At 44.4% G+C, this 27,185-nt stretch overlaps 1 protein-coding gene across 1 annotated transcript in view; it reads left to right on the forward strand.

Moving 5' to 3' along the window:
• The window catches only part of ryr2a (ryanodine receptor 2a (cardiac)), a gene marked incomplete at both ends in the record, with an annotated part of 435,130 nt that overhangs the window by 38,286 nt on the left and 369,659 nt on the right, over positions 1 to 27,185 (forward strand). The window contains 3 exons of the mRNA XM_080517507.1: positions 18,720 to 18,854; positions 25,725 to 25,799; positions 25,900 to 25,978. Of these exons, the coding sequence (XP_080373633.1) occupies positions 18,720 to 18,854; positions 25,725 to 25,799; positions 25,900 to 25,978 (289 nt within the window). The remainder of the gene's footprint in view (positions 1 to 18,719; positions 18,855 to 25,724; positions 25,800 to 25,899; positions 25,979 to 27,185) is intronic.

A 27,185-nucleotide genomic window follows, 5' to 3' on the forward strand; every position in this document is an offset into this window, starting at 1 on the left:
TGTCCACAGCTCAAACATTTGCTCATTTCACAAAAATTCCACCAAGTGTCTCGCAAATTCTAACTTCACTACATTTCATCCATCTCTTCTTTTCTGTGGCAGACTTCAGGTTATGTGACTGTTGAGTTTCTCCTGACATTAACCCTCTGGGGCCTGAAGCATTTTGTGCCGTTTTTCACTACAATTGATTTTTCCTTTATATCTCAGATATAAAATTCTTAAACCTTGCCTTTTTTGGTGTCATTTTGTTCAGGACAACCTCATAAATGCATTTCTGAAGTATTTTCATCACTTTGGCATACTGTATTAAAACAGTGGATCTAAAAACACCATAAAATTACAAATTCGGGTGGTAAAAACATAGATTTATTGACTATAAAATTCACAGACATGGTTAACGAATCATTTTGTTTACTTGTAAAGTAAATCTAAACTATAATTAACTAAAATGTATCAAAACAGGACTGAAAAAACAATTATATACAGATATTTACAGTGAAATAGAAGCACTGCCTCAGGCGTTTTTGTAAAACTATTTACAAAAGGTCACACATGTAATGTCAGGTGAAGACAAATGATTTGTGCCACTCAAAAAAACAGATTGTGTCCAACACAACACAGAGGGACACATCACACATGGCCTTTCCATGGAGTGTTTTTACTTTTCTTGTGTTCCTGCAGGCAATTTTTACATTTTAGCCTTTGGCTGTTGTGGTGGAGCTGGAATGATGGGGACAGGGGTGGGGGACACGTCTCCTGGTCTGGGGGACACCTGTCTCCTCTCTAACAAAAATAAGCTGAGGTCTTCAATATTGTCATCAGAATCACTCTCAAACTCAGTGTCAGACTCGATGCTCTTCTCCTTCAAAAAAAAAAAAAAGTCGGAGCGCCTGATTGACGTTCATAAGGCGCGTCATTGTTTTGATAGAAAAAAAAAAGAGTTCACTTGAAACTAAAAAACACTCTAATCTCACTCACTACACACTCACTACACACTCACTACACACTAACTACACACTCACTACACACTCACTACATGGTCAAATCATGATAATAGTCGCTTTTTCTCTGATATAAATCTCAACTCACTCTCGCTGTCTCCATCTCTCTGTTTACTTTTTCACGGGTGAACTAAACAAAATGACACCTCCCACTATGGAAACTTTTGATTGGACATGGGCTCTTCTTCTCAACCAATGAGTGAAAGGTATACTGGCACATTACAAGTGTTGTTTTTTTTTGCTGCTCCGTTACTTTCACTTTCACTCCTGACCGGTCTTCTGCACCTGACGCACTAAAACGTCGCGGAAAAACACGGACACAGTTTTCCTCATATCTCCGCTTTTATTTGGGCTATCAACATCATTTAAAAACGAGCTTGTAGTTTTATATCTGCACTTTCCACACGGATTGAAACACTGGACCAGATGACGCTGTGCTGTGACGCTACTGCCTTTTCAAACGGTCATGTGATTTTGACGCTGCAGAGCGTCAATCGGCCCCAGAGGGTTAAGAAAAAAAATCAATGCGGACATCTCTTCCATTTTCAAGGGAATTTGCTCCTGTTTTAAGATTGCTTGAGGCATATTTTGATAGCTTTTCTACCGACAAATGTTCACTTTATTTTAATAGTATCGATTCAGTTAATGGACACGATCCCTGCCTATTTTGTTTAGACCCGATTCCCACACCGTTCTTTAAAACATTCGATGGTTCTTTGAGTTTGAGCTTCTTAATATCATGAATTACTCTCTTCAGACGTTGTTTTCCCTGCTGCCTTTAAAACGGCGGTGGTGAAGAAGAGTCATTTAGACCTAGACACTCTTGATCACTACCAACCAGTTCTGAAGAAGAGTCATTTAGACCTAGACACTCTTGATCACTACCAACCAGTTCTGAAGAAGAGTTCTTTAGACCCAGACACTCTTGATAACTACCAACCAGTTCTGAAGAAGTGTCCTTTAGACCCAGACACTCTTGATAACTACCAACCAGTTCTGAAGAAGAGTCATTTAGACCCAGACACTCTTGATCACTACCAACCAGTTCTGAAGAAGAGTCATTTAGACCCAGACACTCTTGATAACTACCAACCAGTTCTGAAGAAGAGTCATTTAGACCTAGACACTCTTGATCACTACCAACCAGTTCTGAAGAAGAGTCATTTAGACCCAGACACTCTTGATAACTACCAACCAGTTCTGAAGAAGTGTCCTTTAGACCCAGACACTCTTGATCACTACCAACCAGTTCTGAAGAAGAGTCATTTAGACCCAGACACTCTTGATAACTAACAACCAGTTCTGAAGAAGAGTTCTTTAGACCCAGACACTCTTGATAACTACCAACCAGTTCTGAAGAAGAGTCATTTAGATCCAGACACTCTTGATAACTACCAACCAGTTCTGAAGAAGAGTCATTTAGACCTAGACACTCTTGATCACTACCAACCAGTTCTGAAGAAGAGTCATTTAGACCCAGACACTCTTGATAACTACCAACCAGTTCTGAAGAAGAGTCATTTAGACCCAAACACTCTTGATAACTACCAACCAGTTCTGAAGAAGAGTCATTTAGACCCAGACACTCTTGATAACTACCAACCAGTTCTGAAGAAGAGTCATTTAGACCCAGACACTCTTGATCACTACCAACCAGTTCTGAAGAAGAGTTCTTTAGACCCAGACACTCTTGATAACTACCAACCAGTTCTGAAGAAGAGTCATTTAGATCCAGACACTCTTGATAACTACCAACCAGTTCTGAAGAAGAGTCATTTAGACCCAAACACTCTTGATAACTACCAACCAGTTCTGAAGAGGAGTCATTTAGACCCAGACACTCTTGATAACTACCAACCAGTTCTGAAGAAGAGTCATTTAGACCCAAACACTCTTGATAACTACCAACCAGTTCTGAAGAGGAGTCATTTAGACCCAGACACTCTTGATGACTACCAACCAGTTCTGAAGAAGAGTCATTTAGACCCAGACACTCTTGATAGCTACCAACCAGTTCTGAAGAGGAGTCATTTAGACCCAGACACTCTTGATAACTACCAACCAGTTCTGAAGAAGAGTCATTTAGACCCAGACACTCTTGATAGCTACCAACCAGTTCTGAAGAAGAGTCATTTAGATCCAGACACTCTTGATAACTACCAACCAGTTCTGAAGAAGAGTCATTTAGACCAGACACTCTTGATAACTACCAACCAGTTCTGAAGAAGAGTCCTTTAGACCCAAACACTCTTGATAACTACCAACCAGTTCTGAAGAAGAGTCATTTAGATCCAGACACTCTTGATAACTACCAACCATTTCTGAAGAGGAGTCATTTAGATCCAGACACTCTTGATAACTACCAACCAGTTCTGAAGAAGAGTCATTTAGATCCAGACACTCTTGATAACTACCAACCATTTCTGAAGAGGAGTCATTTAGATCCAGACACTCTTGATAACTACCAACCAGTTCTGAAGAAGAGTAATTTAGATCCAGACACTCTTGATAACTACCAACCAGTTCTGAAGAAGAGTCATTTAGACCCAGACACTCTTGATAACTACCAACCAGTTCTGAAGAAGAGTCATTTAGACCCAGACACTCTTGATCACTACCAACCAGTTCTGAAGAAGAGTCCTTTAGACCCAGACACTCTTGATAACTACCAACCAGTTCTGAAGAAGAGTCATTTAGATCCAGACACTCTTGATAACTACCAACCATTTCTGAAGAGGAGTCATTTAGATCCAGACACTCTTGATAACTACCAACCAGTTCTGAAGAAGAGTCATTTAGACCCAGACACTCTTGATAACTACCAACCAGTTCTGAAGAAGAGTCATTTAGACCCAGACACTCTTGATAACTACCAACCAGTTCTGAAGAAGAGTCATTTAGACCAGACACTCTTGATAACGACCAACCAGTTCTGAAGAAGAGTCATTTAGACCAGACACTCTTGATAACTACCAACCAGTTCTGAAGAAGAGTCATTTAGACCCAAACACTCTTGATAACTACCAACCAGTTCTGAAGAAGAGTCATTTAGACCAGACACTCTTGATAACGACCAACCAGTTCTGAAGAAGAGTCATTTAGACCCAGACACTCTTGATAACTACCAACCAGTTCTGAAGAAGAGTCATTTAGACCAGACACTCTTGATAACGACCAACCATTTCTGAAGAAGAGTCATTTAGACCCAGACACTCTTGATCACTACCAACCAGTTCTGAAGAAGAGTCATTTAGACCAGACACTCTTGATAACTACCAACCAGTATCCAACTTTCCTTTTTTAAGCAAAGTTTGAGAAAAAATGGCTTTAATCCAAGTAAATTACTTTTTAAATAGACTTGATAGTTTAGAGAGAAATCAGTCTGGTTTTAGGACGAACCACGGTACCGACACAGTCCTGGTGAAAACTGTTCATGACCTCAGGGTAACATGGACACTCAGAAGCTTCTGTCCTGGTTCTACTGGATCTTAGCCCCTGGTTCTACTAGATCTCAGCTGCTGGTTCTACTGGATCTCAGCTCCTGGTACTACTGGATCTCAGCTCCTGGTTCTACTGGATCTCAGTTCCTTGTTCTACTGGATCTCAGCTCCTGGTGGTTCTGCTGGATCTCAGTCCTGGTTCTACTGGATCTCAGCTCCTGGTTCTACTGGATCTCAGTTCCTGGTGCTACTGGATCTCAGTCCTGGTTCTACTGGATCTCAGCTCCTGGTGGTCCTAATGGATTTGAGCTCCTGGTTCTACTGGATCTCAGCTCCTGGTGTTGCTGGATATCAGTTCCGGGTGCTACTGGATCTCAGTCCTGGTTCTACTGGATCTCAGCTCCTGGTTCTACTGGATCTCAGTTCCTGGTGCTACTGGATCTCAGTCCTGGTTCTACTGGATCTCAGCTCCTGGTGGTCCTAATGGATTTGAGCTCCTGGTTCTACTGGATCTCAGCTCCTTGTTCTACTGGATCTCAGCTCCTGGTGTTGCTGGATATCAGTTCCGGGTGCTACTGGATCTCAGTCCTGGTTCTACTGGATCTCAGCTCCTGGTGGTTCTACTGGATCTCAGCTCCTGGTTCTACTGGATCTCAGATCCTGGTCCTACTGGATCTCAGTTCCTGGTGGTTCTACTGGATCTCAGTCCTGGTCGTACTGGATCTCAGCTCCTGGTTCTACGGGATTTCGGTTCCTGGTTCTACTGGATCTTAGTTCCTGGTTCTACTGGATCTCAGCTCCTGGTACTACTGGATCTTATGTCCTGGTTGTACTGGATCTCAGTCCTGGTCCTACTGGATATCAGCTCCTGGTTCTACTGGATCTTAGTTCCTGGTTCTACTGGATCCCAGTCCTGGTCCTACTGGATCTCAGCTCCTGGTTCTACGGGATTTCAGTTCCTGGTTCTACTGGATCTTAGTTCCTGGTTCTACTGGATTTCAGCTCCTGGTGGTACTACTGGATCTCAGCTCCTGGTACTACTGGATCTTAGTTCCTGGTCCTACTGGATCTCAGCTCCTGGTTCTACTGGATCTCAGCTCCTAGTACTACTGGATCTTAGTTCCTGGTCCTACTGGATCTCAGCTCCTGGTTCTACTGGATCTCAGCTCCTAGTACTACTGGATCTTAGTTCCTGGTCCTACTGGATCTCAGTCCTGGTCCTACTGGATCTCAGCTCCTGGTTCTACTGGATCTCAGCGCTGCCACAGTAGATCACCACATCTTGTTAAATAGGCTTCAAACCCTGGTAGGACTCTCCGGCACTGATCTTAACTGGTTCACCTTCGGTCTCTCAGATCGTCAGATTTTATGGAAGTATGGATACTTGCTCCTCAAGAACCCATAGAACCAAGTGTGGAGTTCCCCAAGGTTCAGTTTTAGGTCCAACACTGTTTAATCTTTATATGTTGCTGCTTGGGGACGTCATCAGGAGACATGTCATCAGGAGATATGGCATCAGGAGACATGTCACAAGGAGACATGTCACCAGGAGACATGACATCAGGAGACATGTCATCAGGAGACATGGCATCAGGAGACATGTCATCAGGAGACATGTCATCAGGAGACATGGCATCAGGAGACATGTCACAAGTAGACATGTCACCAGGAGACATGACATCAGGAGACATGTCATCAGGAGACATGGCATCAGGAGACATGTCATCAGGAGACATGTCATCAGGAGACATGGCTTCAGGAGACATGTCACAAGGAGACATGTCACCAGGAGACATGACATCAGGAGACATGACACAAGGAGACATGACATCAGGAGACATGGCATCAGGAGACATGACATCAGGAGACATGGCATCAGGAGACATGACACCAGGAGACATGTCACCAGGAGACATGACATCAGGAGACATGTCATCAGGAGACATGTCATCAGGAGACATGGCATCAGGAGACATGACATCAGGAGACATGGCATCAGGAGACATGTCATCAGGAGACATGGCATCAGGAGACATGTCATCAGGAGACATGGCATCAATAGACATAGCATCAGGAGACATGTCCTCAGGAGACATGGCATCAGGAGACATAGCATCAGGAGACATGTCATCAGGAGACATGGCATAAGGAGACATGGCATCAGGAGACATGACATCAGGAGACATGGCATCAGGAGACATGTTATCAGGAGACATGTCATCAGGAGACATGGCATCAGGAAACATGAAATCAGGAGACATGTCATCAGGAGACATGACATCAGGAGACATGGCATCAGGAGACATGGCATCAGGAGACATAGCATCAGGAGACATGTCATCAGGAGACATGACATCAGGAGACATGTCATCAGGAGACATGGCATCAGGAGACATGTCATCAGGAGACATAGCATCAGGAGACATGTCATCAGGAGACATGGCATAAGGAGACATGGCATCAGGAGACATGGCATCAGGAGACATAGCATCAGGAGACATGTCATCAGGAGACAAGACATCAGGAGACATGGCATAAGGAGACATGTCATCAGGAGACATGGCATCAGGAGACATAGCATCAGGAGACATGTCATCAGGAGACATGACATCAGGAGACATAGCATCAGGAGACATGGCATCAATAGACATAGCATCAGGAGACATGTCCTCAGGAGACATGGCATCAGGAGACATAGCATCAGGAGACATGTCATCAGGAGACATGGCATAAGGAGACATGGCATCAGGAGACATGACATCAGGAGACATGGCATCAGGAGACATGTTATCAGGAGACATGTCATCAGGAGACATGGCATCAGGAAACATGAAATCAGGAGACATGTCATCAGGAGACATGACATCAGGAGACATGGCATCAGGAGACATGGCATCAGGAGACATAGCATCAGGAGACATGTCATCAGGAGACATGACATCAGGAGACATGGCATCAGGAGACATGTCATCAGGAGACATAGCATCAGGAGACATGTCATCAGGAGACATGTCATCAGGAGACATGGCATAAGGAGACATGGCATCAGGAGACATGGCATCAGGAGACATGGCATCAGGAGACATGACATCAGGAGACATGTCATCAGGAGACATAGCATCAGGAGACATAGCATCAGGAGACATGTCATAAGGAGACATGGCATCAGGAGACATGACATCAGGAGACATGGCATCAGGAAACATGTCATCAGGAGACATGGCATCAGGAGACATGAAATCAGGAGACATGTCATCAGGAGACATGTCATCAGGAGACATGGCATCAGGAAACATGGCATCAGGAGACATGTCATCAGGAGACATGTCATCAGGAGACATGACATCAGGAGACATGACATCAGGAGACATGTTATCAGGAGACATGTCATCAGGAGACATGGCATCAGGAAACATGAAATCAGGAGACATGTCATCAGGAGACATGACATCAGGAGACATGGCATCAGGAGACATGGCATCAGGAGACATAGCATCAGGAGACATGTCATCAGGAGACATGACATCAGGAGACATGTCATCAGGAGACATGGCATCAGGAGACATGTCATCAGGAGACATGTCATCAGGAGACATGGCATAAGGAGACATGGCATCAGGAGACATGGCATCAGGAGACATAGCATCAGGAGACATGTCATCAGGAGACAAGACATCAGGAGACATGGCATAAGGAGACATGTCATCAGGAGACATGGCATCAGGAGACATAGCATCAGGAGACATGTCATCAGGAGACATGACATCAGGAGACATAGCATCAGGAGACATGGCATCAATAGACATAGCATCAGGAGACATGTCCTCAGGAGACATGGCATCAGGAGACATAGCATCAGGAGACATGTCATCAGGAGACATGGCATAAGGAGACATGGCATCAGGAGACATGACATCAGGAGACATGGCATCAGGAGACATGTTATCAGGAGACATGTCATCAGGAGACATGGCATCAGGAAACATGAAATCAGGAGACATGTCATCAGGAGACATGACATCAGGAGACATGGCATCAGGAGACATGGCATCAGGAGACATAGCATCAGGAGACATGTCATCAGGAGACATGACATCAGGAGACATGTCATCAGGAGACATGGCATCAGGAGACATGTCATCAGGAGACATAGCATCAGGAGACATGTCATCAGGAGACATGTCATCAGGAGACATGGCATAAGGAGACATGTCATCAGGAGACATGGCATCAGGAGACATGGCATCAGGAGACATGACATCAGGAGACATGTCATCAGGAGACATAGCATCAGGAGACATGTCATAAGGAGACATGGCATCAGGAGACATGACATCAGGAGACATGGCATCAGGAAACATGTCATCAGGAGACATGGCATCAGGAGACATGGCATCAGGAGACATGTCATCAGGAGACATGGCATCAGGAGACATGGCATCAGGAGACATGTCACCAGGAGACATGACATCAGGAGACATGGCATCAGGAGACATGTCATTAGGAGACATGAAATCAGGAGACATGTCATCAGGAGACATGTCATCAGGAGACATGGCATCAGGAAACATGGCATCAGGAGACATGTCATCAGGAGACATGTCATCAGGAGACATGACATCAGGAGACATGTCATCGGGAGACATGGCATCAGGAGACATGTCATCAGGAGACATTAAATCAGGAGACATGTCATCAGGAGACATGTCATCAGGAGACATTAAATCAGGAGACATGTCATCAGGAGACATGGCATCAGGAGACATGACATCAGGAGACATGGCATCAGGAGACATGACATCAGGAGACATGTCATCAGGAGACATAGCATCAGGAGACATGTCATCAGGAGACATGTCATCAGGAGACATGACATCAGGAGACATGTCATCAGGAGACATGGCATCAGGAGACATTAAATCAGGAGACATGTCATCAGGAGACATTAAATCAGGAGACATGTCATCAGGAGACATGTCATCAGGAAACATGAAATCAGGAGACATGTCATCAGGAGACATGTCATCAGGAGACATGACATCAGGAGACATGGCATCAGGAGACATGACATCAGGAGACATAGCATCAGGAGACATGTCATCAGGAGACATGGCATCAGGAAACATGGCATCAGGAGACATGTCATCAGGAGACATGTCATCAGGAGACATGACATCAGGAGACATGTCATCAGGAGACATGTCATCAGGAGACATTAAATCAGGAGACATGTCATCAGGAGACATGTCATCAGGAAACATGAAATCAGGAGACATGTCATCAGGAGACATGTCATCAGGAGACATGGCATCAGGAAACATGGCATCAGGAGACATGGCATCAGGAAACATGTCATCAGGAGACATGTCATCAGGAGACATGGCATCAGGAAACATGAAATCAGGAGACATGTCATCAGGAGACATGTCATCAGGAGACATGGCATCAGGAAACATGGCATCAGGAGACATGGCATCAGGAAACATGTCATCAGGAGACATGTCATCAGGAGACATGTCATCAGGAGACATGGCTTCAGGAGACATGTCACAAGGAGACATGTCACCAGGAGACATGACATCAGGAGACATGACACAAGGAGACATGACATCAGGAGACATGGCATCAGGAGACATGACATCAGGAGACATGGCATCAGGAGACATGACACCAGGAGACATGTCACCAGGAGACATGACATCAGGAGACATGTCATCAGGAGACATGTCATCAGGAGACATGGCATCAGAAGACATGACATCAGGAGACATGGCATCAGGAGACATGTCATCAGGAGACATGGCATCAATAGACATAGCATCAGGAGACATGTCCTCAGGAGACATGGCATCAGGAGACATAGCATCAGGAGACATGTCATCAGGAGACATGGCATAAGGAGACATGGCATCAGGAGACATGACATCAGGAGACATGGCATCAGGAGACATGTTATCAGGAGACATGTCATCAGGAGACATGGCATCAGGAAACATGAAATCAGGAGACATGTCATCAGGAGACATGACATCAGGAGACATGGCATCAGGAGACATGGCATCAGGAGACATAGCATCAGGAGACATGTCATCAGGAGACATGACATCAGGAGACATGTCATCAGGAGACATGGCATCAGGAGACATGTCATCAGGAGACATAGCATCAGGAGACATGTCATCAGGAGACATGGCATAAGGAGACATGGCATCAGGAGACATGGCATCAGGAGACATAGCATCAGGAGACATGTCATCAGGAGACAAGACATCAGGAGACATGGCATAAGGAGACATGTCATCAGGAGACATGGCATCAGGAGACATAGCATCAGGAGACATGTCATCAGGAGACATGACATCAGGAGACATAGCATCAGGAGACATGGCATCAATAGACATAGCATCAGGAGACATGTCCTCAGGAGACATGGCATCAGGAGACATAGCATCAGGAGACATGTCATCAGGAGACATGGCATAAGGAGACATGGCATCAGGAGACATGACATCAGGAGACATGGCATCAGGAGACATGTTATCAGGAGACATGTCATCAGGAGACATGGCATCAGGAAACATGAAATCAGGAGACATGTCATCAGGAGACATGACATCAGGAGACATGGCATCAGGAGACATGGCATCAGGAGACATAGCATCAGGAGACATGTCATCAGGAGACATGACATCAGGAGACATGTCATCAGGAGACATGGCATCAGGAGACATGTCATCAGGAGACATAGCATCAGGAGACATGTCATCAGGAGACATGTCATCAGGAGACATGGCATAAGGAGACATGTCATCAGGAGACATGGCATCAGGAGACATGGCATCAGGAGACATGACATCAGGAGACATGTCATCAGGAGACATAGCATCAGGAGACATAGCATCAGGAGACATGTCATAAGGAGACATGGCATCAGGAGACATGACATCAGGAGACATGGCATCAGGAAACATGTCATCAGGAGACATGGCATCAGGAGACATGAAATCAGGAGACATGTCATCAGGAGACATGTCATCAGGAGACATGGCATCAGGAAACATGGCATCAGGAGACATGTCATCAGGAGACATGTCATCAGGAGACATGACATCAGGAGACATGACATCAGGAGACATGTTATCAGGAGACATGTCATCAGGAGACATGGCATCAGGAAACATGAAATCAGGAGACATGTCATCAGGAGACATGACATCAGGAGACATGGCATCAGGAGACATGGCATCAGGAGACATAGCATCAGGAGACATGTCATCAGGAGACATGACATCAGGAGACATGTCATCAGGAGACATGGCATCAGGAGACATGTCATCAGGAGACATGTCATCAGGAGACATGGCATAAGGAGACATGGCATCAGGAGACATGGCATCAGGAGACATAGCATCAGGAGACATGTCATCAGGAGACAAGACATCAGGAGACATGGCATAAGGAGACATGTCATCAGGAGACATGGCATCAGGAGACATAGCATCAGGAGACATGTCATCAGGAGACATGACATCAGGAGACATAGCATCAGGAGACATGGCATCAATAGACATAGCATCAGGAGACATGTCCTCAGGAGACATGGCATCAGGAGACATAGCATCAGGAGACATGTCATCAGGAGACATGGCATAAGGAGACATGGCATCAGGAGACATGACATCAGGAGACATGGCATCAGGAGACATGTTATCAGGAGACATGTCATCAGGAGACATGGCATCAGGAAACATGAAATCAGGAGACATGTCATCAGGAGACATGACATCAGGAGACATGGCATCAGGAGACATGGCATCAGGAGACATAGCATCAGGAGACATGTCATCAGGAGACATGACATCAGGAGACATGTCATCAGGAGACATGGCATCAGGAGACATGTCATCAGGAGACATAGCATCAGGAGACATGTCATCAGGAGACATGTCATCAGGAGACATGGCATAAGGAGACATGTCATCAGGAGACATGGCATCAGGAGACATGGCATCAGGAGACATGACATCAGGAGACATGTCATCAGGAGACATAGCATCAGGAGACATGTCATAAGGAGACATGGCATCAGGAGACATGACATCAGGAGACATGGCATCAGGAAACATGTCATCAGGAGACATGGCATCAGGAGACATGGCATCAGGAGACATGTCATCAGGAGACATGGCATCAGGAGACATGGCATCAGGAGACATGTCACCAGGAGACATGACATCAGGAGACATGGCATCAGGAGACATGTCATCAGGAGACATGAAATCAGGAGACATGTCATCAGGAGACATGTCATCAGGAGACATGGCATCAGGAAACATGGCATCAGGAGACATGTCATCAGGAGACATGTCATCAGGAGACATGACATCAGGAGACATGTCATCGGGAGACATGGCATCAGGAGACATGTCATCAGGAGACATTAAATCAGGAGACATGTCATCAGGAGACATGTCATCAGGAGACATTAAATCAGGAGACATGTCATCAGGAGACATGGCATCAGGAGACATGACATCAGGAGACATGGCATCAGGAGACATGACATCAGGAGACATGTCATCAGGAGACATAGCATCAGGAGACATGTCATCAGGAGACATGTCATCAGGAGACATGACATCAGGAGACATGTCATCAGGAGACATGACATCAGGAGACATGTCATCAGGAGACATGGCATCAGGAGACATTAAATCAGGAGACATGTCATCAGGAGACATTAAATCAGGAGACATGTCATCAGGAGACATGTCATCAGGAAACATGAAATCAGGAGACATGTCATCAGGAGACATGTCATCAGGAGACATGACATCAGGAGACATGGCATCAGGAGACATGACATCAGGAGACATAGCATCAGGAGACATGTCATCAGGAGACATGGCATCAGGAAACATGGCATCAGGAGACATGTCATCAGGAGACATGTCATCAGGAGACATGACATCAGGAGACATGTCATCAGGAGACATGTCATCAGGAGACATGTCATCAGGAAACATGAAATCAGGAGACATGTCATCAGGAGACATGTCATCAGGAGACATGGCATCAGGAAACATGGCATCAGGAGACATGGCATCAGGAAACATGTCATCAGGAGACATGTCATCAGGAGACATGGCATCAGGAAACATGAAATCAGGAGACATGTCATCAGGAGACATGTCATCAGGAGACATGGCATCAGGAAACATGGCATCAGGAGACATGGCATCAGGAAACATGTCATCAGGAGACATGTCATCAGGAGACATGGCATCAGGAGACATGTCATCAGGAGACATGTCATCAGGAGACATGACATCAGGAGACATGGCATCGGCTTTCACAGCTATGCTGATGATACACAGCTGTACATTGTTGTGTCTCCTGAGGACACAGGGCCATTAGACACCATTTTTAACTGTATTTTAGATTAGACTATTGTAGAGGGTGAGACTATAGTAGTGCCTTGCTTTCTGTTCTACCCTAAAAGCTCCCAGCAGCCTTCAGCTGCTCCAGGATTCTGCAGCACGAGTGACGAAGACCAGAAGACGGGACATTACAACTGTTTTAGAATTACTGCATGGCTCCCTGTGTGTTTCAGGATTGTTTTAAGATTGATAAGAGACTGTTGGTGTTTTTAAAGGCAGTCTTAAAACCCACTTTTTTAATTTAGCGTTTAATTAGTTGACTATTTTAATTAATTGTGCCTGCCTCTTTAAGAGGCATCGCACAATTATTACAATCCTGGGAAAGCGCCGTTTTTTTTAATTATTTTTATTCTTCCCACAAAGTTTGCCGGCCTACTAGTCCCACACCGTTTGGAGGACGTACACAGTGATATATCAAAACGTGCGCAATTATCGGGAATCCTGTGCATCCATTTGGATTATGGATATCGCAAACGGCTTCCGAACAACACGTAAAAAACGGCAATGATTTTTACATCCGCTTAACATGGGAGCCAAGAAAAAACAGAAAAAAAATCACACTTTTTCCACGCCACATCACGTCGCCAAATATTCAGCTACAGACTCCAACTTACTCGTAAAACGTTGCCGCACTTGTCCTCTATTCAAATATGTCCTTAGATTTCTCACACGTTTTACCAATTTTCAACTGTCAGCCTTCGAATGTCATCAAGTTTTCCCTCCTTTTTCCAGTTTTGTATGGGTGTGTATGTGGAAAAGCTAGAGGGTGAGATGTCAGTTAGAGGGAGAGAAACTGCCGTTTTACAGAAAAAAAAAAGTTTTTATCTCGTCGCCACGGCCACATTTCTTTGTCTTTCTCAACATATTATACATAAAAATGTAGCTATAGGCCTTGTGTTTCTCACGAGGTGACACTTTTGTCTCAGAGAGACACGGTTCTTCCTCCAGTGGACTTAATTGACAGGGAGCGCAGGATTCTGTCTCATCCGCGCCAATACATTTTGACGAGTCATTTTCTCCCCAAATCCCCAAAGTTCAGCCATTTGTTTCAAGTCCTCACGGGGAGACGGAATCTCGTGAGGACACGGAAACCACACCGCACGTCCTTCAACTTCTCCCGACGCCCACGGTGAAGGAATTTTTCACCCAAGTGTCACGGTTCTCCAACTATAAGCAGTTGTTTGGGACCTGCGTTTGTACTTAAACCCCTTCTTCCCTCACATAAGGTCTCATAATCTCTGCCACCTGCAGCAGCTTGTCAATCAGGAGCCGGCTCCATGACATCACACAAGCTGCTCCAAATCTGCCTGGCAACACACACGGCTCCTCTGATTGACTGGACCAATAACATGATGGCTGACCACACAGTGCTCACACACACACAGTAGCTTAGGCACCATACTTTTCAATGCATTTTAATGCTGATGGCAATGACTCAGCATCAACACTTGTTAGCATGCCAATTAGCATGCTACAAAGTTTGTTCAATTGAGCTGAAATTTGGAGGGTGGTCTCACGGGGGTGCTGCGATCATGGCGCACTAGCTAGTTAGCCGCCGCGCTAAGTTAATTGGCCTACCATCTCAGAATGTCATAAAACTCCAGATTCCAGGTCAGCCACACCTGGGAGGTAACTTCTGCGCTTTTCAGGCAAATCGCAGGTGTTAGCATCTCATGCTAACAAGTTTGTTCAAATGAGCTCAAATTTGGAGGGTGGACTCGTGCTGGCGCTGCGATCGAGAATCACTAGCTAATGACATGGTTTCCACGTACTTAAATCGCTGGTGTTCAGCATCGCATGCTAACAAGTTTGTTTAAATGAGCTGAAATTTGGAGGGTGGCCTCGTGGTGGCTCTGCGATCGAGAATTACTAGCTGACCACATGGTTTCCACGCACTTAAATCGCTGTTAGCTGCTAGCATCATATGCTAACAAGTTTGTTCAAATGAGCTGAAATTTGGAGGGTGGCCTCGTCCTGGCGCTGCGATCGAGAATCACTAGCTAATGACATGGTTTCCACGTACTTATATTGCAGGTGTTAGCATCGCATGCTAACAAGTTTCTTCAAATGAGCTGAAATTTGGAGGGTGGCCTCGTGGTGGCGCTGCGATCGAGAATTACTAGCTGACCACATGGTTTCCACGCACTTAAATCGGTGCTAGCTGCTAGCATCGCATGCTAAAAAGTTTGTTCAAATGAGCTGAAATTTAGAGTGTAGCCTCATGCTGGCGCTGCGATCGAGAATCAGTAGCTAATGACATGATTTCCACGTATTTTTCACACTACCTCGCTCGGCAGCAGGGGGCGGCAGGTGGCAGGCACAATAAAATTTCCGCGGGAATTTTCTAGTTACTTGTTATTCTTTTTTCTCATGTAGTTAATGTTTTAGCTTAATATTTTATTTCATTAATGAATTCCTTTCATAAGATCTTATTTACGTTTTTCCTTTTTATTTTCTTATCTTTTATTTTCATTTATGTATCCATTTTATCAGCTCCTTTTTATTTTACTCCAGTGTCTCCTCACTGCATGGTGAGTTGAGTCTGGTCTGCCTGTGGGGGGCGTCGTCTTGGGGTTCGTTCTGGCCATGTAGGAACTCAGCACTGTGGTTCACTGACCGTGGTGTAGGCTACTGACCGGCTGGCTGGGGGTGGTCCCTGTGGCGGGGGCCCCCATAGCTGTAGGCTGTGGCTTCTCTCAGTGTGGCCGGCCCCCTAGGATGGTGGAATGACACTTCCACTATCCTCGGGCCATTAGCCACTAGCCATTAGCCCAAGAATGGGCCATTAGCCATAGGATGGTGCCCGGCCATTCTTACATCGTTCTTACGCCATTCTTGTACCATTCTTATATCAGTTATACTATTATGTTACGGGAAGTTGGGGTTGATGGTGTGTGTGGGTGTGTGTGTGTGTGTGGGTGTGTGTGTGCGTCCGTGCATGTGTTTCTATTTTATTTATTTAAATTTTTCTATTTTATGTGGAGCACTTTGTGTTGCAATTTTTGTTTGTATGAAAAGTGCTCTACAAATCATTTGATTTGATTTGATTTGACAAACATTCTTTCAGTTTTCTCAACATACCAAGGTTTTTTTTTATAATAAACTGGAAGAAAGTCAATGTTGCATCACTGACTTGTCACATTTGACCACAAATACACTTCTGTGCCTTAATAATGACCTGTTTGGTTTTCAAAACACAACTAAGTATTTAAAAAAAAATTATGAAATGGATCAAAGCATTTTAATAACAACACAATCTATACAATGTAACAATATTTTATTGAAATCCAAAGACCATTTTCATAACTTTCAGCTTTGGGTCAACACTGTTTTTGTCACAAGGGCCATCCAGACGAGAACACCGGTTCAGTGAAATGAGCAGTTTTTGGCCTACACAAAAACAAATGACACTCAAAGAGAAAGCTGGAGTGAGAAGGAAATGGTTTTTACCTGCAAATTTCAAGTATTTCCTCCAGCTTCAGCAGTTTGGTGAGCTGCTGGTCAGTGAACATGGTAACTTATGTTTAGCAAAATTTTGCTTTACTAATTGCGCAAATGACTTTTGGTGCTTCCAACAGCAATCAGGCAACATTTTAATGTGAAATTTTCTGTTTTAATATTCTGCCCCCGATTGCACACTATTCTACTGCTCTTCAGCCGGGCTGGTTCAGGGTGGCTCGGTGTGGCTGCACCAGTTGAACAAGTAAGAGAGCAAAAAACCTGTAAGTGAACAGAACTGCGTTAATTGCAGGGCTTTTTCTAAGGAAAGATGTTAGGAGGCTTCCTACAGGAGTTAGTGAAATGCGATCACGTTGGTGTGGCAGTCAGAATGCACCTTTACTTAGCGACGTTATAATAATGTGATGGCAGCGCAAGTCAGTGACGTCTGCCTTGGTAAGGGAACGAACTACAAGTTTCTGAAAATGGACTATAAAAAGTGCATTTGGGTTTTAGTTGATTTAAAGTTGTTCAATGCAGATTATTGCTTTGATAACTTACATGATCTCAATATCACAATCTGGGTGTTGCGCAATCATGGGTGTGGAATTACGCAGCAGTGTTTTGACCACCTGCAGTTAGTGATGTCATCAGAGTGTGAGAGGATGGATTTTATCCAAATATTTTGGAAACAAGTCCTCTGAATCCACAGTTTTCGGGCAAATATTTGGATAAAATTAATATTACTTGTGAGCAAAATTCACAGTCTTTCAGTCTGTTTGGAAGCACTCAGACATAAACTTTAGACCCTTGGAGATGCTGTTTGACGCAGCTGGGATTTGGCATTTGGAACTTTGAGGGCTTATAGAAACAAAACTGCTCAATAATGAAGCAAAGTGTTCTAGATTATTGATCAGGAGAGTCTCCTCTGTCTTATCATATTATTTTGAAGCCGACACAACGTTCGCCCTCAGAGGAGATATCGTTTGCATGAGTGCCACATTTGGTGAGTTTTTGAGCATGTTTAGTGGGTCAAATTTGGGCTAATATATGAATTTCAGGAGGCCTCCGGAGTCCCTGATGTCCCTGCGGAGGCCTGACCTTTTCGCCTCAGTCCATAATACAGTGAAATATGGCCAACACTTAAAACATGCAACATTAAAAATAATACTCATAGATAAAGTTGGCCCACAGTTTTCAGGGAATTTCTTCCAAATGTCGACAGAATAAAAACTAAATGCAGATTTTGCTTGTCTGGTTCTGACTTTGAAACAGAATGCTTTCGGTTTGATCCAGAGGAGCTGAGAAGTCTGATTGAGTCAAGACATCCCAGGAGATGGATTCCAGATCTGAACCATTTAGACGTTTGTATAAAGAAATGATCTGCTCTGTTGTTCTAGAATGTTCCTCCTGATCTGTCCATCTGCACCTTCGTGTTGGAGCAGTCACTGTCTGTACGAGCCCTCCAAGAGATGCTGGCCAACACCGAGGAGAAGGCTGAGGGGGTGAGTGTGAACACACGCATGAACACATACGTGGACATTAGCTGAAGTTCCATGAGTTCGTAGAAAAAAACGCTCTATAATGTCAATACTAGCACCTCTTTAAAGAAATGTTCCAGTTCCAGTATCAGTTGGGTGAATCTCCCAACATACAGCCAGCTCTTGCAAATGCAAGCAAACATTAACTGAAAGATGCTAATGCTAATGCTAATAGAAACTACTTTGAAAACAGGCTGAGGCTAATGTTAATCACTTTTATGGTGCTGTGAGAAGGATGAATAAGTGTAAGACTGATGGGGTTTCTGTCCTCCAATAAACATACATAAGTTTAGCGATATTGGATGGGGAAAAGCTAATGCTGAGGCTATCAGTGGGCAGCAGGTGTAATCCCAAGGACTCACGGGGAAAACACGCAAACTCCACACTGGGTGTCCCACAACCTTTATGGTGTGATGAGACAGTGCGAATCAATGCACCGCAAAAATGTAAAATATATAATTGTTTTTTCTTTACTCAACTCTCAGCTCAACTCAACTTTATTTATGGAGCACTTTAAAAACCAACACAGTTGGCCAAAGTGCTGAACATTGACAGGAGCAGAAATAAATAAATAAATACAAATTAACAACACAGAGTAAAAAAATATGTAGAACAATAAAAACTATTTAAAACAATACAAATAATTAAAAACTGTAAAAAACAATAAAAAATCAACCTCTCAGACTGAGTTAAAAGCCAAGGAAAAAAGTGCGTTTTCAGAGAGGTTTTAAAAATGGGAAGTGAGTCAGCCTGTTTGATCAAATCAAATCAAATCAAACTTTATTTATAGAGCACTTTTCATACAATCATACCTGCAACTCAAAGTGCTTCAGATAAAACAAAAGTAGAAAAAAAATAGAAATAAAATAGAAACATGCACACAGCCACACCCAACCACACACACATACACACACCCAACCACACACACATACACACACCCACCCACACACACACTAACCCTAACTGGCAGTAACAGAATACAAAGATGTATATAAAACTGATATAAGAATGGCCAGGCACTGATGATCCTGGAGAGAAAACACCACCCTCGGGGCACCCAGAGGAGCCACAGCCTACAGCTACGGGGGGCCCCGCCACAGGGACCGCCCCCACCACGGTCAGTGAACCACAGGCTGAGCTCCACCGCCAAGGCCAGAATGACGCCCCCCACAGGCAGACCAGACTCAACTCCCGATGAAGAGCGCCCCCGTGAGGAGACACTGGAGTAAAATAAATAGGAGCGAATAAAGTGAATCAATAAATGAAAATAAAAGATAAGAAAATAGAAAGTAAAAATAATCAACCAATAAAAATAAGTACTTATAAAATGAATTCATAGATGAAATAAAGGATTAAGGTAAAACATTAACTACATAAAAAAAAAAAGAATGACAAGTAATTAAAATAGTTAGCTAATTAAAAAAGTGGGTTTTGAGACAGCTTTTAAAAGCACCAACAGTCTCTGTGGCCCTGTGGCCCTGAGGCCCTCCGGCAGGCTGTTCCACAAACATGGGCCATAGTGACAGAACCTGGACTCACCATAGGTCCTGGTGACAGGTGTAATATCCCGTCTTCTGGTCTTCCAATTTATTATCCAATTTCACATTTTTTTCTAAAAAACACACTGCTCTCACAGCCGCTGTCAGCTGAGAGAGCAGTGTGTTGCAGAGTAATCCTGTATAAATACTCTTCACCACTAGAGGGCAGCACAGAACTTTGCCGGTGAAATGTAAAGTGACAGACGTCAGTGTGGTTCATCTCCACCTCCTGCTACCATCTTGTATCAAAGTACTGTGTCAGTGACAGTGATGGAGAAGTTTTTGAAAAGGAAGAATGTGAACCAGGATCTCAGCTCTTCATCCATCAGGTCCAGGTTTCACACTGAGGGAGTAAAAATTAAAAAAAAGTCCTTGGTTTCTGGATTTACTGGATTCCTGTTGATAAAAATTTGATGAGAAAGACTTTATATTGTTAATAGAGGCTGCAGAGTTTTCAATTTTAACATTTTCGGGTGGTGGTGTGCCTCCAGATTTTTCCAAACAAAAAAGTGTGCCTTGGTTCAAAAAAGGTTGAAAAACACTGGTCTGCGGTTCCGGGTTGTGCATGGCAGCAGCTTAGTAGCACAGCTCTCCGATACGAATCCAGAAAAAGCCCCTTAAGTCTACAGCCGGAGGTTAAAATAGATGGTTTACATCAGTGTCAGGGGCTGTGAACATGTCAAAGGGGAGACACAGAAGGTTTACGATGAAGGCTGGACTCGGAGCGGTAAATGACGACGACGAGGAGCATGCTAAGCTAACAACGTGCCCGACGGAGAGTGAGTCGGAGGTGCCCGAGCAGGCGGAGGGGGAGGCACCCGAAACGACCAAAACACACCAGAAAATGTCGGACTTGGACGCAGCCCTGCACGAGATACGAGAGTTTATATGTGAGACGGTGGACAGCCTCCATGGCATCCGAGAGGACCTCAGAACGGCTAACGGTAGGATTGACGAAGCAGAGAGCCGGATTGAGGAGGCGGAGGAGCGCGTCCTGAGTGTGGAGGAAGCGACATGTGAACTCATTAAGCTTCATAAAAAGTTGGAAGAGAAGCAAGTTGAACAAGAAGGGAGGGCCAGGAGAGATAACATTAGACTACACGGGGTCAAAGAAGGGGCTGAGGATGGAGCAGAGTCGGTGGGTGCTTTTGTCAAAGCCTTACTCAGAGAGAACCTGGCCCTACCCACCTCATATGTGTGGAGAGAGCCCACAGAGCGCTTGGCCCCCGCCCACCCAACAATGCACCTCCAAGATCAATTGTAGTTACATTTTTAAGCTACAAGTGTAAAGAAGAAATTATAAAGAAAGCGTGGGAAAAAACGGGCTTCCTCTGTGATGGACAGAGGGTCTACGTGGATCATGATTACGCCCCTGAGGTGATGAAAAAGAGAAAGGAGTATGCTGAAGCAAAAAGAGCATTAAGGGAGAAGAAAATCAGATTTCAAACACCATTCCCAGCAAAGTTTTGCGTCTACTACGAGGGAGAGACGCGTCTCTACACCACAGCAGCAGAGGCTACCAGAGACATGGTGGACAGAGGGTTTCGGGTGAACATCATCAAACCAGCGGAGGACCCAATGGAAAAGATCCTGCGTCTGATGTGGCAAAAAAAGAAAGGAGAGGGCAGCCAGGCCCAACCTCAAACCTCTTCAAAAGGATACAAGGAGAAACTACAGGCCTTTAGAAGACCCACGGAGGAGGACTAAGGGGGGGCTACACGTACGGCAACCCTTAGCACAAGTGTTCCAGCACAAGATAGATGTGTTATATTTTCTGATCTCCAAGTTAAGTTCAATTGGGGAAATTTGTTTTCTATTAGACTGTGAAGACGAACAGGACCAAAAAAGGTCACGAGGGCCCCCAGTTGGCTGGGGACATTCCCTCCGAGCTGGGAAATGGCTCAAAAAAGGTTGGAAACTGTGAGACCTCAGGTTTGGAAATCCTGTTTGTTTGTTTTGTTCTTTTTTCTTTTTCATGTTCTTGTGTTAACCATTGTTCCTTGGTTCTTAGTTGTTGTAGCATATGGGGTAAAAAGTGTTTTTGTTCAGAGAGCTGTGTCAAAAAAACTATATATATAATGGTCATATGAAAGTAGCCTCCTATAATGTTAATGGGTTGTGTAACCCAATTAAAAGGAGCAAGGTCCTCAGTAAAATGAAGAAAGAAGGTGTTGGGGTAATCTTCCTACAGGAAACACATTTAACAAATAGGGAACATGAAAAGTTAAAGAGATACGGCTATAATCAGGAATACTCATCATCATATAAATCAGGTCATAGAAGAGGGGTGTCTATACTGATATCAAGCAAAATTAATTTTGAAAAATTGAAGCTTTTCAAAGATAAAGAGGGGAGATATATTCTGGTGGTCGGAAGATTAGACGGCGAAATGGTTTCCTTACTGAATGTTTATGCGCCCCGGGGTCGGATTGGACTTTTTTTAAACAAATCTTTACTATGGTGACAACAGAGGGACAAGGGATGCTGATAGGGGGAGGTGATCTGAATCAGAGGCTGAACTCACATCTGGATTCATCTGGAAAAGTACAGCATAAAAATGTTGTTGGCAACAAAATTCAAAAAACAATAATGCATTTAGGAATTCTGGACATATGGAGGGAACTTAATCCATCTAAAAGAGACTACACCTACTATTCAGCACCACACTCAGTGTATTCACGGATTGACTATTTTCTAATCTATACCAAGGATAGATATAAGGTAAAAACTGTAACATCGGAGTGATGGATTTGTCGGATCACTGTCCGGTGTATTTGGAGTTAACTACGAGCACAGAGAAAAAAACAATATTGTGGAGACTGAACTCAAATGTACTTAATGGTCAAATGAAGGATGAAATTGAGAGGGAGATCTGCGATTATGTGGAACACAATGACAATGGGGAGGTGTCTCCGTCGGTACTGTGGGACGCATGCAAAGCAGTTATGAGGGGGAAACTAATCGCAAGATCAGTATAGAAAAAAAGATTGAAACAGGCAACACTTAATAATTTACAAACTGACTTGGAAAAATTGGAGAGAGAATATAAAGACACATTAGATGGTAAAATCACTGCTGAAATTAAAAAGAAAAGGGCAGAAATTAATGACATTTTGTCACAAGAAATCCAGAATAAACTAATTTACACTAAGCAAAGGTACTGGGAGGCTGGGAGTGCATCCACAAAATTACTGGCATATAGGCTTAAAAGACAGCAGGAAGTGTGCCATGTTTACAAAATAAAAAATTCACAAACAAACTCCATAGTTTACAAAACAGAAGAAATGCATAAGTGCTTTTACCATTGGATCTCCCGGATGACTTGGATTCCCTCATTGCCCTGGCGGTCAAGATGGATAATCGTCTGACGGTCCGTGATCATCTCAGGAAGACGGATTCACTGAGAGGAGGAGCCACGAACACACGAAAGGATCATGCCCCTCTCCGCCTCGCCTCTAAGTCGGAGTGAGCGCCGAGTGCTGCACAGATTCTGGAGGAACCGATGCAACTTGGCTGCATCGGCATCTCCACGCAGGAGCGGCATCGGCTCCTGACCAGCGGCATGTGTTTGTACTGCGGTCAGCACGGGCACAGAGCTGCAGCGTGTCCTTTAAAAGAACAGGCTCACTGGGATAATGCCCAGTTGTTGTTCCCACTTCCTTGAAGGAGTTCAGTTGTTGTCCTGCTGGAGGGAAGCTGGTGTCTTCTCCTGTAGTTAGCACCTCCTGCTAACTGTGGTTGCTGGTTCTGCAGGCTGAGGAGAAGAAGATGAAGTTGATGTTTCAGGAGTCCTTCTTTGCAGCTCCTGGTTGTTCCTTTTGTCCAGACTGAGGAGCTGGTCGCTCAGGTCTGTGATGGTTTTCCTGCTGGGTGAGGAAAACACAAAGAAGTTCTGTGAGGGTCCCTGGTCCGTCCTGGAGGAACTGCTTGGTTTTCCTGGTTGATGGGAGATCAGACTCTGGGTGCTGGTCTCTGGATCAGGGGAAGGTCTGACCCTCGTGGTGGGTCAGCAGAGGAGTGAAGGCCCTGGTTGCTGGCCTCTGGTGTTAGCTGGATGCTAACGCTGGGTGAGTGTTAGCTGTATGCTAACGCTGGGTGAGTGTTAGCTGTATGCTAACGCTGGGTGAGTGTTAGCTGGATGCTAACGCTGGGTGAGCTGAGCTGCTGTGAAGCAGCTCTTCTCACAGTGTTCACAGGAGAAAGCTCACTGCCAGACTCTCCCCAAGGCTGCTTTTGCAGCCTTTTGTTGCAAGTGTTTGTGGATTCGAAGGTGTTGAATCCTGAGAGCTTCAACCAATCAGTTGCATGGTGGAAGTGTCTTGTGAGCAGAAACCGGGGGAGGATATGCTGTGGTAAAAGGTCCCCCAACTGAGTGTGATGGTCAATCACATTCCTGGGTCAGAATTCATATGTCATTACTGTGTATCATGACATATTAACTTTCTGTGGTCCTGTGAGATCCCAACACTATCTTTCACGTGTCAAAGGTTCAACCTGCCCAGGTTAGCCCACTGGTTCCCTCCTCCAGAGCCCCTCCTCCTCACTGTGTTGTAGAGGGTGAGGGGGTTTTTACTGTCAGGCGGCTCCTGGCAGCTCGCTGGTGTGGTAGTGGCCTTTACCTAGTTGACTGGGAGGGGTATGGCCCTGAGGAACGTGCCTGGGTACCTGCAAGGGACGAGGCTGAGGATCTCTCTTTAATAGTGGGCGGGTCACATGTTCTGGGTGGTCCAGCTCCACATCTGTAGCCAGTCTACAGTCATTACCATGCCAGCTATTTATGTCCTGTCTGTGTGTTTCTTCATTGTTGGTCTGTTAGTCATCGATGTTTCATCCGTCCTGTTCGCTGTCTGGAGTCCAGGTCGGCTGTGCACCTCAGGTTGAGGAGCGACCTGCATCTCACGTCGGTCTGTGATGTCTATTGTTAATAAAGACTTGGTTAAACGTACTCTGCCTCGGAGGACTGCAATTGGGTCCTGTCTGATCCCTGTGACTCAGAGTTTGAAAAAAATCTAACTTCCTGCAGTCTTCTGGAGATAAAGCTGTGAATATGACGTTTGTGCTCATTTTTGTGTCAACTCTATCCAGGAGAGGCTGAGGAAGAACAGGAAAATAGGTTCTTTGTCTCAAAATCTGCTGTTGTCGTAGTCCTGGGTATGAGACATGTTACAGCCAGTTTAAAATACTTTATTACATCTTCATCAAGATCTGCAGGAGCCTGAAAACCATCCACTGAAATCCAGAGTCATCTTTCTCAGACTGAATGCTCTAATAATAATTTCCATTATATTCTGTTTCTTTTCCCTCCCTCCCATGGACGGTGTCTCAGGCAGCTCAGGGCGGAGGCCATCGCACGCTCCTGTATGGACACGCCGTGTTACTACGACACTCCTACAGTGGGATGGTCAGTAAAGACTATGAGGCCATTATGAGGGTTCAAACACCTTCTCAGAGAATGTGCTGTTGTGGGCATTTGATATGTTGGTTTCTTTCTCTTTCTTCAGTACCTGTGCTGCCTCTCCACCTCTCGCTCATCTACTGACAAACTGGCCTTTGACGTCGGACTACAAGAGGATACCACAGGTACATATAAGTTGTGTTTCATTTTCATTAATACTGGATTGTTCTTGACTCAAATAGAATATGCAGCAGGTTGCTGTCAATGAGATTATTTAAATTGAAAATGAGATAATGAAATGTGTTTCTGTATTTATCTCTGATTTACCATAATAAAACTATTTGCCTATACTTTTTTGTCTGGGTACTTTAGTCTGTATCTGCTCAGGACCTTAGGCCACCGCCTCCACTGGTCTGTGAATGTGTGTGAGAGCAGGTGATTGTGATTCATGCACTTGAGAAGTTCTATATAAAGGAAGTCCTGTGGCCATCTAAATAGCTGAAATGTAGTTTATTGAAGCTGATTCTACTTTTTGTGGAGGTGACGTTGCATAATGACTGTGGAGTTACAGATACAAAAAGACAGATATAGTGCAAATATTTACAGTCTCAATCTATTCATAAAAAACACAACAGAAATTGAGTCACTGAAACTTCTGGACTGATGACATCTGAAACAAGTATCTGGCTAATCTCAACTAATTTGTTTGTTTAGCTTCAACAGCTAATGCAGCTAAAACTGTTAAAAACTCACTTAAAGCTGCCACTGTGGAGCCCTACTTTTGGTGTGGATAGCGTGATGTACCGAACATGTAGCAAGCAATGAATCCAGTTCCAGTGTTTTTTTCTTTTGGTTAGGGTTTGGTCATTTATTAGCAAATTCTGTCAAATCAGATTGTTCACATTATTCAGTAACACTCTACCTTCAATGAATACAACACAAAGAGTTTTCTCCAACGTTACTGCAGCCTTTTGGAGTGCAGGTGGCACTACTGAAGACTTTCTTGGACAATGGTGGCACCAGTTGTTTTCTCTGGGGTGGTCAGCTGGGAAAGCAGTGGCTCCACAGTGGATAGGAAGAGGCTGAACAAGATCATTCAAAATACCAGCTCAGTTCTGGTTTAGCCCTTGACCCGGTTGAGGTGGTGGCAGACAGAAGAATGACCATGTTCAATGTTCGCACTCTGTTGAATATAGTTTACTCTAAAGGTACCACTAATAAACCGAAAGTTGTTTTATCGGTTGACGCAGAAAAGGCGTTCGATAGAGTCGAATGGCATTATTTGTTTGCAGTTCTGATCAAATTTGGATTTAGCAGTGAATTCATATCATGGATACAGCTCCTTTATACATCTCAATGTGCCAGTATCATTAACAATGATGTTAAATCTTG

Source organism: Blennius ocellaris (genome assembly GCF_963422515.1).
Source record: "Blennius ocellaris genome assembly, chromosome: 21".
In the NCBI taxonomy this organism is placed as follows: domain Eukaryota; kingdom Metazoa; phylum Chordata; class Actinopteri; order Blenniiformes; family Blenniidae; genus Blennius; species Blennius ocellaris.